This window comes from Oncorhynchus gorbuscha, linkage group LG08, assembly GCF_021184085.1.
Source record: "Oncorhynchus gorbuscha isolate QuinsamMale2020 ecotype Even-year linkage group LG08, OgorEven_v1.0, whole genome shotgun sequence".
NCBI lineage: Eukaryota > Metazoa > Chordata > Actinopteri > Salmoniformes > Salmonidae > Oncorhynchus > Oncorhynchus gorbuscha.
In genome coordinates this window covers 13,373,029-13,390,351 of record NC_060180.1, presented here as the reverse complement: position 1 = coordinate 13,390,351, position 17,323 = coordinate 13,373,029, and the positions used below count along the sequence as shown (strand labels likewise).

Sequence of the window (17,323 nt, the reverse complement as noted above, 5' to 3'; positions counted from 1 at the left end):
AGTGGTAGTTTCGCAATGCTACCGTACCTGTAGACTTTGTCATTGCAACTAATGCTAGTTAGCATTGGCTCACAATGCTAACTAGCATTGCTAACAGCACACAGAGACATAAACATGGTATCCAAGAGTTCATCTGACTCTGAGTAAGTAGAACCAGTCTCCCAGTATCCCTTTAACTTCCCTGGACCTCTGCAGCTAGTCACGGTCTCCCATTCACTTCCACACCCACTCATCCCGCTCTTAACCGCTGGTAGCCTAGCGGTTTAGAGCATTGGGCCAGTAATCGAAAGGTCGCTAGGAGCCGACTAGGTGAAAGATTTGTCTTTGCCCTTGAGCAAGGCACCGTAACCCTAATTGCTCCTGTAAGTTGCTCTAATTGTCCAAGGGGTGTATATTGGAGCCAGCCTGATTTGAATTTTACCTTAGTGTGCACTTGTTCACTTCCCCTGATAGATTTAAAAGTAAAGGACAATATGGTGGAAACACCCAATTCTTTTTAAATGCGTCGTAGGGAGGGAGTGTATGAATGCACACTTCATGAGAATTGGGACGCTACCTCGCTAAGATGTGCTGCAGTGTTGTGTAAAAAATGTTGTACAGACCTGTTTCCTGTTTCTGTCTATATCACTTCATATGTGCTCTCACACTCTCCTTGTCTCTCTTTCTCTCTCTGTGTCTCTGCAGGAGACACAAACTTTATTTATCTATCTTTGGGAGCTAAACCACAATCATCTTCACATAAATAACTGTTTTAGCTGTTTATGTTTGTGTTGTGTATGTTTTGTATGATGACATCCACTGTATATGTACACTTGGAAGCTCATGAACTAACCGACCTAGCATACCTGAAGAATCACGTAGCCCTTTGTTTGCTCTCACACAGGCCGTTATGGTGTAGGTGTTTCTGTTGAATGGTCTGCTTCAAGTCATGTAATTAAACTGCTCTTTCAGTACCAGTCAAAAGTTTGGACACACCTATTCATTCCAGGGTTTTTCTTTATTTTTACTATTTTCTCCATTGTAGAATAATAGTGAAGACATCAAAATTATAAATTAACACACATGGAATCATGTAGTAACCAACAAAGTGTTAAACAAATCAAAATGTATTTTCTTTTTGAGATTCTTCATAGTAGCAATCCTAGAATTCCTTTCCTTCTTAATGCGTTTGAGCCAATCAGTTTTGTTGTGAGAAGGTTGGGGTGGTATACAGAAGACAGCCCTATTTTGTAAAAGACCAAGTCCATATTATGTAACAAACAGCTCAAATAAGCAAAGAGAAACAACAGTCCGTTACTTTTAGACATGAAGTTTAGTCAATCTGGAAAATGTCAAGAACTTTGAAGTTTCTTCAAGTGCAGTCGCAAAAATCATCAAGCACTATGATGAAACGCTCTCATGAGGACCACCACAGGAAAGGAAGACCCAGAGTTACCTCTGCTGCAGGTAGGTACCTCTAAATGCTTCACAGAGTTCAAGTAACAGACACATCTCGACATCAACTGTTCAGAGGAGACTGTGAATCAGTCCTTCATGGTCTAATTGTTGCAAAGAAACCACTACTAAAAGGACACCAATAAGAAGAAGAGACTTGCTTGGGCCTAGAAATATGAGCAATGGACGTTAGACCGGTGGAAATCTGTCCTTTGATGTGACAAATCCAAATTTGAGATTTTTGGTTCCGACCTCTATGTCTTTGTGAGACGCAGAGTAGGTGATGATCTCCGCATGTGTGGTTCCCACCATGAAACATGGAGGAGGTGGTGTGGGGGTGTTTTGCTGGTGACACTGTCAGTGATTTATTTAGAATTCAAGGCACGCTTAACCAGCATGGTAACCACAGCATTCTGCAGCAATACGCCATCCCATCTGGTTTGGGCATAGTAGGACTATCATTTGTTTTTCAACAGGACAAGGACCCACCACACCTCCAGGCTGTGTAAGGGCTATTTAACCAAGAAGGAGAGTGCTGCATCAGATGACCTGGCCTCCACAATCACCTAACCTCAACCCAATTGAGATGGTTTGGGATGAGTTGGACCGCAGATTGAAGGAAAAGCAGCCAACAAGTGCTCAGCATATGTGGGAACTCCTTCAAGACTGTTGGAGAAGCATTCCAGGTGAAGCTGTTTGAGAGAATTCCAAGAGTGTGCAAAGCTGTCATCAAGGCAAAGGGTGGCTGGCTATTTGAAGAATATTAAATATAAAATATATTTAATTGTTTAACACGTTCTTTGGTTACTATATGATTCCATATGTTATTTCGTAGTTTTGCATGTTCTCTTTCCGGCTGCATGTTTGAATTAATGGTACAGAATTATGATGACTTTGATGTTTTACAAATCATTTTGAACTGATTGGGGGGGGGGGGGGGGATTTGAAATGCCAGCATGGGCAATCGGGCGTTCTTTTATTTATGGTCACAAACTGTTTTTGCTGGGTGAATGGATTGGGTCAACATCTAATAAGTGCTACTTGGCTTGCTCCCTCTAATACCACGAGGTTGTACATTTCCCAGAACATTGACATACCTGATATTGGCAGAAAGCTTAAATTCTTGTTAATCTAACTGCACTGTCCAATTTACAGTAGCTATTACAGTGAAATAATACCATGCCATTGTTTGAGGAGAGTGCACAATTTTGAACATAAAGTTAATAATAAAGAAATTAAGCACATGGACAGTCTTGATACAATTTTTTAACAGAAATTAAATGGTTCATTGGATCAGTCTAGAACATTATCTTTTATCAGATCTATTGTGTTATTCTCCTACATTCCTTTCACATTTCCACAAACTTCAGTGTTTCCTTTCAAATGGTACCAATAATTTGCATATCCTTGCTTCAGGGTCTGACCTACAGGCAGTTAGATTTGGGTATGTCATTTTAGGCTAAAATGTAAAATATATATTTTTTTAAAGGGGCAGAACCGTAACAACACCACCAACTGGCCACTGACATGGTCTTTCTTTATTCCTCACCCCCTCTTGTTTTTACAGAGAGTGAAATGACAGTGAAATACTAACTTTTAAAAAACAAGCACTACTGCTACTACTACTGCTTGCACTACCACCGTCACAGCTTTACCAGCACTTCTACTGTCTGCTACTAGTACCACCGCTGCTGCATCAGCCGCAACACCACAAGTCTGCCACTGACTCTATTCACGACTGTTTTCCAAATTAGATTTTCTTCACCACCCTTGGTGCCTGTCTGACTGTGATTCTGTGGGACACACCCCTCTGTCCTCTCTCAGCAGGAGCACTGTGGCTGTTCCTCCTCTTCCACATTCTACAGCAGCCACCTGGGGCCCCCCGTCCCTCGCTCGCCCATATCTGCAGTGCCACCCTACCCAGAGTGCCCTGCTGTCGCGGGCGGTGCACGCCCGGAGCCTGGCATGGGACAGCGAGCATTTCATGAGCCTCCTGCCACGACCCAGCCACGCCCGACTGTCACTGCAGGAGACACGCCTGTCCAAGTGACTGCTGCCACCACACTTGAGTCGCCATGGAGACGGTGCAGCACCTTTGAGGGCTACCCACCAGAACCCCCTCCTTGACTTGGACCCTACCGACCTGCCAGTCAGTGAAGTCTGACCCCTACCAACAAACTAGAGATATTGTGTGACAACAGTGATAATGGAGGAAATGAGAGGAGTGCTTTTGAATAACGGAGAGAAGCAGAACCACGGGGTTGCTGGTCTCCACCAAACTGACCAGAAGTCATCTGGATAGAAATGGCAGAAAGCAGAAACTGGACTCCATGCCAAAGTGAATGACTGTATAATAAGTCTGACCTCCATCCATCTCGTTACCTAACCCAACTAGTCAACCCTGGTCAGATATTAGAGTTGAAAGTCACTCAGGGACAGAGGGGTTGCGTTCTCTCCCGGTGTTTCATTGTTAGTCATCTGCTCAGTTCAAGTTGAGGCCTGTGTACACATGCATAAAGTCATGCAATCAGGTATGTGTGTGTGGGGAGGGTGGGATTCACACTGAGCTCTATGCCAAAGATACGCCATTTGCCATTTTCTCCCACCTCAGATCAAACGTTAATGTTCGCCTACACATTTAGATTTCAAATGTAATGAAGAGTTTTACCTGCAACTCCTGAATACACACAAAGATTAATTCAACAATTTGTGTGCTAGTGAGTGTATATTTTAAGGGAGCAAGCTATATTGTCTGAGGGAATAGTTGTCAAGCTCCAGAAATAATCATGCCTGGTCATTTCATACATTCACTGTTGTTCTTATTGAATGCTGTCTTTATTGTTTTACTTTACTGTATGGTGTATGACCCAAATTATTCTCACAGACATTTTCGTCATCTGATTTTACAATCCCACTCAAGATCCACACCATAGTGTTACAGTTAGAAAGTTGTTGGCACACACTGTGGACTGGTACGAGAGGACTGTGCAGCTCCAAAGCAAGCCATGTGGGTCATTCCCCCAATTCGGTGCCTTTTTGAGAAGTATAAAGTGGTAAAAAAATAATTTTAAAAATCACCTTAATTAGCATTCTGTCATAAAGAGCACATTTTCAACTTTAGCAAGTCTTTATACAGATGCAAAAAAAATCTGATTTATTGAATTATTTGTGTTGCCTATATTAAAGGCTACTTCATTTAATATAACAGACTTAAATGTGTTGTTGGTGCACAATTTTTACTTAACATATCAAAGGGAAGCAAAAGGCACTCATTTCGTGCAACGATCCATGGATGTTTGCCTAATCCTGCAGGGTACTGTTTTGGGGTTATCTTCGGACTTGTACCAATAGGAGCTTAGTGGGGGAGTGAGTTGAGCGACAGAGTGAGGTGGCTTCAGTACGGGACCAAAGTCAACAGCAGTCACTACTAGGGAAGGGATGGCCAGAGTGTCTTGCAGAGATGATGTTTAAATAAATACTGGTCACCAAACCTGCCTGACCTCTTCAGACCTGTGTACTGTACAGTGGCTTCAACCATTTTAATGACTGCTGCCCTATTTGTTCAGTTATGACTATGACAGCTGCTGTTTTGTGCGTGTGATAACATTGGTTTATGTTGTGAAATGATGTGGTAAGATGTATATTTCCGTTTGAACTTCCCTGTGCCTGTATTGCCAGGTAGTGGAGGTTAACCCAACAATACTACTCAAAGGTCTTGTTTCAATAGCTCTCAGTAGTGGTTTTGCCAAACCATATAGCTGCTAAAGTGCCATAAATTCTATAAAAATAAAATGTTATTCTAATCCTTTTTGTCTTGTGTACTAGATTTGAATTGTGTTGCTATTTATTACGTGGATGACTTGAAAGAAATACTTTGATAATGTTCATGTGTTGATTTAATTATTGCAAATCAGTTCAATCAAGATCAGCAGCTGCTCATACAACTCCCACTAGTCATTAACACACTTTGAGATAAAATCAAGGATGAAGTCCAGATAAAGCAGACAATTCTATGAATGCATAAAAAAACTGGAATAATCTGCTAAATACTAAGAAATGGTTAAACAGCTCTTACGTAGCCTCACACTTAATTGTATGACCACTCTGCCCCCTGGTGGTGAAATGTACACGGTTAACTTTCTTCCCAGGGTAGAAATGCCACTACATTTGACTCCCTCTTATACAGACTGAACTTTGGTAATGATGGTCAGTCAGCATTATTTGTGTGTCCAATCATTGACCTGTCAAGTCTGAACAGGGTGTGGTGGTATGAGTTGTGTTTAGTCGAATGGAGGCTCACAGTGACCAATGATGATGCCATATGGTTGCTTGTGGAAAACAGAAACAACTACATCTGGATTGACTCGGGGCCAGTAAGAAGTGGATGAGGTAGCCCAGTCTGTTTATGCTTTCATTGGCCTGCAACAGTGACTTTTGTTGGGCTTCTGAGAGACTCCAATCGGAGTCCATGCTTCAACATTGTTTTGATCACATGGACTGGGATATGTTCCGGGTACCCTCGGAGAATAACATTGACGTGTACACGGACACGGTGACTTGGGTTCGTCAGGAAGTGTATAGGGGCTGTTGTTCCCACGGTGTCTATTAAAACCCAACCAAACCAGAAATGGTGGATAGATGGCAAAACTGAAAGCGCGAACCACCACATTTATCCATGGCAAGGTGACTGGGAATATGGTTGAATACAAACAGTGTAGTTATACCCTCCAGGCATGGCAATCAAACAGGCAAAACGTCAGTAGAGACAAAGTGGAGTAGCAATTCAACTCGGAACTGAGAAGTCTCGGACTTCAGTGAGTCAAGACAACTGGGAACTCGGGGGAAAAACTAGCTCAGACTGAGAAAATAAGTTTTGAACAGTCATCCAACTCGGAATTGTAAATCGGGAACTCGGGCATCTTTCTATATCAATGATGTCACCATGATTCAACCTTTTTTCAGAGTTCCCAGTTGTCTTGAAAGTACCATAAATCCAGAGAATGCCAGACGTTGATGACAAAATGTACCCAAGAAGGACCGTCAGGAAGGACCGCCGTTCCACCTTCCTGTTCAAGTGAGCACAGCACAACAAGGTGGCTCCAAAAATGTCTTATATGCTGCTGCATAAATTATGTAATATGCCAGGGAGATATGTATACTGTAGCTAAGAAAGTAATGCTAAATGTATGTTGTGTAGTAAGCTGTTATTAGCCCATGTGCCTCACCCTAATAATTTGGTCTATTTTCCCCTTAATATCGCCTGCTGTTCTTGGTGGTGTACATGTAGCCTATAACCTGTTTTAGAAAAATGTAATCATCGAATATTGTAAGAGCTTTCATTGTCTGCTTTATTTATCCTGTGGTTTTGACTTGGTGTACAGGGAGAACACCCATGTTCTGAATTCGCTGTACATTTCAAAAGTGCTGAACAAATAGTTATATTGACTATGTCCATCCTAACTTGCTCATTGTCTTAATCGAAATTACCGATTGCCTCTTATCCGCTTGTTGTCAGTAGAAACCAACATTTGTTTAAGCAAGTCAGCCAAATCAGGTATGTTTTAAAAAAAGGCATTAAATGAGGATGAATGAACTGTTTCGCTGCCAGACAAGACTCTGCTGATAGCCAGCTGTAGCAGTGGTAAGGTGTTGGGACTGCTGTTGGGACAGCTTTACAGTTTGTGGGCACTGTTTGTCACCGTTATAGTGTAATAATGTATTGTTGAGTGTTGTGTAGTGTAGTGGCCTTGCATGCCACATATTTATTTTTTTACCCCACCAAGATTTACATGCTAAAATCGCCACTGTTGACAGGGACAACAGACATTCACGGATTACAAAGGGAAAAAAACAGCAACATCTTGCTCCCAGACAAGCTAAACGCCTTCGCCCGCTTTGAGGATAACACAGTGCCACCGATATGGCCCGCTCCCAAGGACTGTGGGCTCTCGTTCTCTGTGGCTGACGTGAGTAAGACATTTAAGCGTGTTAACCCTCGCATGTCTGCCAGCCCAGACAGCGTCTTTAGCCGCGTCCTCAGAGCATGCGCAGACCAGCTGGCTGGAGTGTTTATGGACATATTCAATCTCTCCCTATCCCAATCTGCTGTCCCCACTTGCTTCAAGATGTCCACTATTGTTCCTGTACCCAAGAAAGCAAAGGTAATGGAACTAAATGACTATCGCCCCATAGCATCATGAAGTGCTTTGAGAGGCTAGTTAAGGATCATATCACCTCTACCTTACCTGACACCCTAGACACACTTCAAAATTTACCCCGCCAATAGATCCACAGACGATGCAATCGACATTGCACTGCACACTGTCATGGACTTCCTGACGGGCCGCCCCCAAGTGGTGAAGGTAGGAAACAACACCTCCACTTTGCTGATCCTCAACACAGAGGCCCCACAGAGGTATTTGTTCAGCCCCGTCCTGTACTCCCTGTTGACACATGACTGCGTGGCCATGCACGCCTCCAACTCAAGTTTGCAGACGACACAACAGTAGTATGCCTGATTACCAACAATGAGGAGAAAGCCTACACGGTAATGGCCCTGGAGGAGTGGTGCCAGGAAAATAACCTCGTAAACAAAACGAAGGAGCTGATCGTTGACTTCAGGAAGGGAGACTGCTCCTATCCACATCGACGGCCGCAGTAGAGAATGTGGAAAGCTTCAAGTTCCTCGGCGTACACATCACTGACGATCTGAAATGGTCCATCCACACAGACAGTGTGGTGAAGAAGGCGCAACAGCGCCTCTTCAACTTCAGGAGGCTGAATAAATGTGGCTTGGCCACTAAGACCCTCAGAAACTTTTACAGATGCACAACCGAGAGCTTATTGTCGGGCTGTATCACTGCCTGGTACCGCAACTACACTGCTCGCAAACACAGGGCTCTCCAGAGGGTGGTGCGGTCTTCCCAAAGCATCACCGTGGGTACACTGCCTGCCCTCCAGGACACCTACAGCACCCGATGTCACAGGAAGGGCAAAAAGATTATCAAGGACATCAACCACCCGAGCCACGGCCTGTTCACCCCGCTATCATCCAGAAGGTGAGGTCAGTACAAGTGCATCAAAGCGGGGCCTGAGAAACTGAAAAGCAGCTTCTATCTCAATGCCGTCAAGACTGTTAAATAGCCATCACTAGCAGGCTACCACCCGGTTACGCAACCCTGCACCTTAGAGGCTGCTGCTCTATATACATAGACATGGAATCACCTGTCACTTTAGTAATGGAACACTAGTCACTTTAATAATGTTTACATACTGCTTTACTCATCTCATATGTATACACTATTCTATTCTACTATATTTTAATCAATGCCCCTTATAACATCTGCTAAATATGTGCATTTCACCAATAAAATTTGATTTGACTAATATAGTGGCTGTTTGGCCCTAGAGAGACCTCTGCATGTGCTCATTCGGAATCATACAGCTCACATCAACAATGGGTCCAAGTTAGCAAGACAAATCTAGTCTTCTTTAACTTATTAGGGTGTAACCTAAAGCAGGTTGTTTTCATCTGAATATGTTTTAATGGGTTGATGTTGACCTTAAAGGTTGCCATGTTATTTTCACAACATAATATTGTCCTCCAAAGCTATACATTCAAATGGGAAGAGTGTTTGTAACACCAAACTTCATGAACTCCAGTGTCACTATTGTTCCACATACCCTCACCCTTTCAATGCAAGACAAAGTGAAAACCATTATGAAAACAGGACCCTCTCCATCCCTGTGCTTTCCTCACTAAGTACCCCTTTGGTTATGGGAGGAGCATGTTAGACAAACCCCATAGCACCACAAGGGGCCTTAGGCAACCTCCATCTCAATGCCTGGGCCCTGAGTATTGGTCCAACCACCTCATTAAACCATAGTCATTAAAATATCCCTGACCCATAACCAATCATAGTTTATGGCAGTGATTCATTGGTCCACTGTTTACTGGATCTTTTACAGCCCACCACAGGCATCCAACTTGACAGAGATTTGTTGTTCGCTACACTACAGTATATAAGCCACGAGCTATAACATTGGAATACATGCTTTTCATGCTAGAAATTGGCCAATATTTCTTCTAATGAGAACAATTTGTTTAGTCTTTAATTTGTACAACTTCAGAAAACAGTTTAAGCTTTCTGTTAGAATACCACAAAAAAAACAGTTTGCTAATGATCTTATGAACAATGTTGGTTGAATGAAAAAGCTTTGAATGTTAGCTTTGCTTACAACATTGGTAATGATTCATCATTCATCAAATATTGGTTTCTGTTAATTGTTTCGTTTCTAACCGCACATGAAATTATTAATGAATGGGCAAATTGTTTATTTAAAAAAATAAGATTGAGATAACTAATTATTTTATAAATGGCTTATAACCCACAGCAATCCTAGAACGCCTCACACCCACCCTCTCTATTATTTTTGTAGCCCGATTATATGAGTTGAGTAAGTTGCCAAGGGTGACTAAGTCATATAGGGAACAGTAAAAAAAACAGCTGAACATCCAGAATCCAGAATTCTACATGCTTCATGACCTCTCCTGTGATTTCTCCCGCTGTAGGCCGTCTATATGTATAGCTTCCTATTGATTGGGGAATTATCATATTAGTTCACCGTGAGCAATGTTACGATGGCACACACATACGTGAATGGATTCTCTGAACAGCTACATTTAAATGTTTAAAGATATAATATAAAGGCAAATGTTTTCAGGACCACATTTGTATTTGTTATTTTTTGTGACACGTTTATAAAACATGGACCTGTAGGCTGCCACTTTACAATTAAACATGTAAGAAATACATACAGAGTCTAACAGGTGACATCAATAAGGGATCAGAGCTTTCACCTGGTGAGTTTATGCCATGGAAAGAGCAGGTGTTCATAATGTTTTGTACCCTCAGTGTATACTGTATCTTTTTTTGCATGTGATGTAGGTGTTGGGCTTTAGCTGAGATTATTCTTTACAGAGTCAAGTATATTCGTCCAGGCCTCAAATGTTTCTTGACCAGCACCATTCAGTCTCGCTGTCGATAATTCTAACGTTATAACTTCTAACAGTACCTGTACTCACTGGCGCATTGGGAGAGAGTGAGGTGATTGCCATCTAAGAGCCAACATCAGTTTTGTGGCTGTGCTGCATGCCATCAGTAATCATCTCTGATTGTTTGAGATATTTAAAGAGCTAAGATGTCATTGTTAAGTAACATAATAGATGCAATACATTGAATATTTACTTTGTAATTTGTCACCAGCAGCATTTAACTGCAGGGCACTCCTGCATCATATGGAGGAATGTGCCTACCTGATTTAGGAGACACGGTGAGTAGTTGGAAGTTGGGGCCAATTTCACCGTAAAACATTTCCTTCGTATAAATAGAGTCTGCAAACAAACTTTAAATGTCTATGTTGATGGTTCGGACTATGGGATTCCAAGGTCATATTATTCCATAATCTGTTCAAGTACTTTTCATAGCTTGCTCAGAATATCAGCTTTCCAAAAGTATAAACACAACATGCAACATGTGGAGGTCCTGGGCTGGCGTGGTTACACATAGTCTGTGGTTGTAAGGTCAACTGGATGTACTGCCAAATTCTAAAAAATGACATTGGAGGCGGCTTATGGTAGAGAAATTAACTTTCAATTATCTGACAACAGCTCTGGTGGACATTCCTGCAGTCAGCATGCCAATGGCGCACTCCTTCAAAACTTGAGACATCTGTGGCATTGTGTTGTGTGACAAAACTAAACATTTTAGAGGGGCCTTTATTTGTCTCCAGCACATGGTGCATCTGTGTAATGATCATGCTTCTTGATATGCCACACCTGTCAGGTACATAGATTATCTTGGTAAAGGATGAATGCTCACTAACAGGGATGTAAACAAATTTGTACACAAAATATGAGAGAAAAAAAAGAAAAAAAGCTTTTTGTGCATATGGAACATTTCTGGGATCTTTTATTTCAGCTCATGAAACATGGGACCAACACTTTACATGTTGTGTTTATATTTTTGTTCAGTGTATTATAGAGATCAGTCCTTTCGGGAGCCCAGATAATTTATTTCTAAATCCCATCATTGAATGGTTCGGTCGCTGGATTTCCCAAGGTGCTCCATATGCCAGCGTAGCTGCCCTAAGTTCTAAATAAGTGTAAGTGTCTTTCAAATCTTGGAATGTTCTCAAACCATTACTGTCCATGATATTGGCAAGAGAAGGATTCAACATTTCGACCATTGGGTTGATGCAAAAGGTCGCCCCCCAGATCGCAAGGCGTTATAGTGACATTTTGGAGTATGGGCATGCCATAGAAATTGTGTGAGCAATAATAGGACCAAAGCGTAGTTTACATTGTTTAAGGCATATCAGTGAAGACCACCTCTTCCAGGGCAATAGGAGACACCATATGTATCTATATACTCAGCCAGGGGGTGGACTTAATGCTAGTGCCTGGAAATACAGTTTTAAGTTTGGTATGGATAGTCCTACGTCTTTCCCTCTTTGCAAGTTTGTTAATTTGATCTGGAATCACTTACCTTGCCATGTACATTTTGAAACTGCACTATGGTTTTTATCACAATAGCCAGAAGGGGGAGACAAGGGAAGCATTGAGCTACAGAAATTCAGCTGTGGCAGTATATTCATTGTTACAATAGATATTCTGCCAGTTAAAGCAACTGGGATATTGAATTGATTTGAGTGTTCTGTTAAAGTTTCTGCCAATGATTTTAGGAAGGAAGGAAATACTGTATATCTATTCCCAGATATGTACAATGGGAAACGATTGGGATTTCATAAGTAGAGATGGAGTCCTCATCGGGGTCTTGAGAGGCAGTAGGGCAGATTTGGTTTGATTTATTTTACAACTTGAGATGGAGATGAAGAATTTGTCCATGATTTTTAAAGCTTTAAGGAGGGATTGCAGTACATTGTCTAGATAAAGTAAGATATTGCCGGTGTATAATAAACTGACGTGATCCTTAGAATTAAGAGATATTGGTTTATTTTTCTTTCGTGTGTCAGGGGCTCCATCGACAATTAAAGTAGCGAAGGTGAGATGACATCACGTTACCTGCTACTTCGAATGATTCTCAAAGGAACAGAGCAGGTATTGCCTGTTATTACTATGGCGAGGTATTGGCATATAGTGTTTTAATAATCTGATTGAAATTGGAGTCAAATCCCATATGTCCCATAGGTTGCAAATTCGAATCTAATTCGTAACATATAATACAAATGGGCGATGGACATCGTCAAATTACTGCATAGCATACGAAACGTCACATATTATACTAAGGAAAGGTTCTCGGATTTACGTACAGAATAATACGAAATGCTCTCAGACTAGGTTGAAAAGAGTAGTCACTACCTGGTCTGAAGAAAGTGTTTGCTTTTTGTGTCATTAACCATTTTTTCAATTCAGATATCTTTTTTAATTGTGATTTATTCAGCTCAGATGCAAATGCAGTTGCATTGTTTTTAATAAAACATGCAATGGCTTCCCATAAAATCACATTTTGATCCAGGACAGGCCTATTCCAAATGTGTAGCATATTCTAAAATTCGTCCATTTTAAAAATATAATGAATTCAAATAGGCCTAATGAAAAAAGGTATGAATACATACCAAAGCGCTTCCCTTTAGCACGTGACACACACACACCAACCATAGAAATGCGTATTGTTATTGCCTAGAAAGTGTGCCGGGTCATGTGGAATTGAGTAGGCTTTTATATAAATGCAGTGCCAGCTAAAAAAACTCAGTTGCTTATTGGTGCACAGTGGAAGTGGAGCTTCTCTTAATCCCTTACATCAACTGCTCTGCTCTACACTTCTCAGCTCACATGTACCAAAGTACTGCAAGTTTAGAGAAGCCCGGACACTTTTTGTTTACTTTCCCATATTTTGAAACTGTGTTTCATAGTAAACCACCATGTTTTGGTCAATATTGTGCGTAACCGTTTGCTTGGCATCCCTACTTGCTGAAGCACAGATCTCCAATAGGTACGTTATCAGCTGTCCCAGTCGTTGTCATAAGGCGATGTGTCCCCGTATGCCAGCGGAGTGCTTAGCAGGACAAGTACTGGACCACTGTAACTGCTGCCCCGTGTGTGCCTCTGGAGAAGGCGAAGCGTGCGGCGGCCATGGAAAGCTTGGAGACCCGGTGTGCGGAGAGGGGTTGGAGTGTTCGGTGTCCGGCGGAGTGGGGTACTCTGCCACTGTCAGAAGAAGAGGGAAGAGCGGCGTTTGCGCCTGCAAAACCACGGACCCTGTATGTGGTAGCGACGGTGTATCTTACCGTAACATCTGCGAGCTCAAGAGAGTCAGCAACCGGGCACTGAAACTTCAGCAGCCACCTGTTATGTTCATTCAACGGGGAGCTTGTGGGAAAGGTAAAGGCTTTGAAGAATATTATACATATAATTTTCATTTCACCTTCTTGAATGTGCTGTTTGTGTGTGTTTCATAATCATTATTACTGGTGGCTTCCTAACTTTAAATCAGTGAGCATAACTCGATTACGCATAATTGTTCCATTCAATCTATATCAAATAAGATTCAGCCTCGCTGATATTTAGAGTCATGAATTCTCACCAGAAAGGAATCCGTGTGTGACAGTCTGGTGGGCAACAACATCCAGATGTGGCAGCTGGTTATGAATCCCACGGGCACAAACATCAAGTGTCCTTTGACAGTGAAACAAAGGCTACCATTGAAATGCGCTGGTTTTTGTTTTTGTTCATTCACTCATGAAAAGCAGTAATCCTTGCTTAGTTTTACTTGTTTGAACTAAATCACTAATTCTATTAACTTGTTATTAACGGTATGGATTAGCTCTGGTATGCGTACAGTCACATGGGAATAACCCTCCAAATGAATTGATCTAAAGTAGCATAATTAATGCAATAGGTCATTGTTGCTGACTTCACCATGGATAATGTATTATTTATTTCTTTGGACTCCAGTCTGTGAGTCCTCAGTTTCAGCCAGTGCAGGTGACCTGCAAACGGAGACACTTGTTATCAGAGTCAGTGGGACACAACATAAACCAGACCATCTATCCATCCCAGACATTTTTTTCCTTATGAAATATCATAACATTAATAGATTTGTGGCGGCCTTTTAAGTGGTTTCTATTTCCCTCAACTTTCTAATTGCATGTGCATTGTGTCTCTGAGGAGGGTACAAAGACAACCTTCACACTCACAACTCACCTACAGGTGGTAGAGAGATGAGCCAGTGATCTTTAACTGTGTTTGTGTGTTTGATGTGCTCCAAGGGCCCGATTCCAACCCGAAATGGAATGGAATGCCGTTTATATTGTTCTATTCACCTGCTATTCATTGTGGGTAGAGATACTTTTATATATATAATGTATGTGGACACCCCTTCAAATTAGTGGATTTGGCTATTTCAGCCACACCCATTGCAGACAGGTGTATAAAATCGAGCACACCGCCATGCAATCTCCATAGACAAACATTGACAGAAGAATGGCCTTACTGAAGAGCTCGTGATTTTCAACGTTGCTGTCACGCCCTGGTCGAAGTATATTGCGTTTGTCTTTATTTATTTGGTCAGGCCGGGGTGTGACATGGGTTTATTGTGGTGTGTTTTGTCTTGGGGTTTTGTTAGGTATTGGGTGTGTGGCTTAGTGGGGGTATCTAGCAAAGTCTATGGCTGTCTGGAGTGGTTCTCAATCAGAGGCAGGTGTTTATCGTTGTCTCTGATTGGGAACCATATTTAGGCAGCCATATTCTTTGAGTGTTTTGTGGGTGATTGTTCCTGTCTTTGTGTTTGCACCAGATAGGGCTGTTTCGGTTTTATCATTCCATTATTTTGTTGTTTCTTCATGTATAGTTTTTTCCTTCATTAAAATATCATGAATCATCATCACGCTGCATTTTGGTCCGACTCTCCTTCTCCACAAGAAAGCCGTTACAGTTGCACCATCATAGGATGCCACCTTTCCAACATGTCAGTTCGTCAGATTTCTGGCATTCTAGAACTGTCCCGGTCAACTGTAAGTGCTGTTATTGTGAAGTGGAAACATCTAGGAGCATCAATGGCTCAGCTGCGAAGTGGCAGGCCACACAAGCTCACAGAACGGGACAGCAAAGTGCTGAAGCATGTGGTGTGAAAAAAATGTTTATCCTCGGTTGCAACACTCACTACCGAGTTCCAAACTGTCTCTGGAAGCCACATCAGCTCAAGAACTGTTCGTCAGGACCTTCATGAAATGGGTTTCCTTGGACAAGCAGCCGCACACAAGCCTAAGATCACCATGCGCAATGCCAAGTGCCGGCTAGAGTGGTGTAAAGCTCACCGCCATTGGAATCTAGAGCAGTGTAAACGTGTTTTCTGGAGTGATGAATCACACTTAACTATCTGGCAGTCCAACAGACAAATCTGGGATTGGTGGATGCAAGGTGAACGTTACATGCCCCAATGCATAGTGCCAACTGTGAAGTTTGGTGAAGGAGGAATAATGGTCTGGGGCTGTTTTTCATGGTTCGGGCTAGGCTCCTTAGTGCCAGTGAAGGGTAATCTTAATGCTACATCATACAATGACATTCTTCTAGATGATTCTGTGCTTCCAACTTTGTGGCAACAGTTTTTGGAAGGTCCTTTCCTGTTTCAACATGACAATGCCCCCGTGCAGGAAGCAAGGTCCATACAGAAATGGTTTGTCGAGATCGGTGTGGAAGAACTTGACTGGCCTGCACAGAACCCTGACCTCAACCCCATCGAACACCTTTGGGATGAATTGGAACACCAACTACGAGCCAGCCCTAATCATGTCTAACCTCACTAATGTTATTTTGACTGCATGGAAGCAAGTCCCTGCAGCAACGTTCCAACATCTAGTGGAAGGCCTTCCCAAAAGATTGGAGACTCCCAAAAGGGGGACTCCATATTAACTCCATATTAATGCCTATAATTTTGGAATGAGATGTTTGACGAGCAGGTGTCCACATACTTTTGGTCATGTAGTTTAGACTAAATGAAGGTGATGCAGAGGTATCTACAAATATGCTGTATTCTGACCATGACTTAATTCCACCACCTTCACACTCGAGGAAACCATGAATAAGTGAACCTACCGGTTCCAAGTGGAAAATCTACTTTCTTTTTTTCTGATATAAATAATAATATACTCCATGCAACTTGATAAGAGCTATTGATAAGAGCTAGGTCAATGACTAATCTGATTGACACTTGTTTCAGATAAATTTGACATTAGAATTGCTGGAGTCAAATCAAATCAAAGTTGATTTAATAATAATAATAATAATAATAATTTGTCACGTGCCCCGAATACGACAAGTGTAGTTAGACCCAACAGTGAAATGTTTACGTACAGGCTCTAACCAATAGTGCGAACAAAAAGGTGTGTGTGTGTGTGTGTGTGGGGGGGTAAGTAAAGAAATAAAACAACAGGAAAAAAACATTTGAAAATAACAGCAGCAAGGCTACATACAACTGGTTGGTCAGGCCAATTGAGGTAGGATGTACATGAATGTATAAGGGACTATGCATATAACAGAGAGTAGCAGCAGTGTAGAAAGAGGGGCTGGGGGGGAGGCACACAATGAAGATAGTCCGGGTAACCATTTGATGACCTGTTCAGGAGTCTTATGGCTTGGGGGTAAAAACTGTTGAGAAGCCTTTTTGTCCTAGACTGGGCACTCCGGTACCGCTTGCCATGCGGTAGTAGAGAGAACAGTCTATGACTGGGGTGGCTGGGGTCCTTGACAATTTTTAGGGCCTTCCTCTGACACCGCCTGGTGTAGAGGTCTTGGAAGGCAGGCAGCTTTGCCCCAGTGATGTACTGGGCCGTACGCACTACCCTCTGAAGTACCTTGCGGTCAGAGGCC

At 42.2% G+C, this 17,323-nt stretch overlaps 2 protein-coding genes across 7 annotated transcripts in view; both read left to right on the top strand.

Annotated features, from left to right (window-relative positions):
* The window catches only part of LOC124041221 (pleckstrin homology domain-containing family A member 1-like), a 32,028-nt gene extending 26,790 nt beyond the window's left edge, over window positions 1–5,238 (top strand). For 3 of the 6 annotated variants that reach the window (XM_046358559.1, XM_046358558.1, XM_046358560.1), the window contains one exon: window positions 3,259–5,238. In XM_046358559.1, the coding sequence (XP_046214515.1) occupies window positions 3,259–3,561 (303 nt within the window). In that variant the 3' untranslated portion in view covers window positions 3,562–5,238. The other 3 variants (XM_046358561.1, XM_046358563.1, XM_046358562.1) reach the window with 3 other exon arrangements.
* Window positions 5,239–13,151: 7,913 nt separating this feature from the next.
* LOC124041220 (serine protease HTRA1A-like) overlaps window positions 13,152–17,323 on the top strand; it is a 36,489-nt gene continuing 32,317 nt past the window's right edge. The window contains exon 1 of the mRNA XM_046358556.1: window positions 13,152–13,837. Within this exon, the coding sequence (XP_046214512.1) occupies window positions 13,378–13,837 (460 nt within the window). The 5' untranslated portion in view covers window positions 13,152–13,377. The remainder of the gene's footprint in view (window positions 13,838–17,323) is intronic.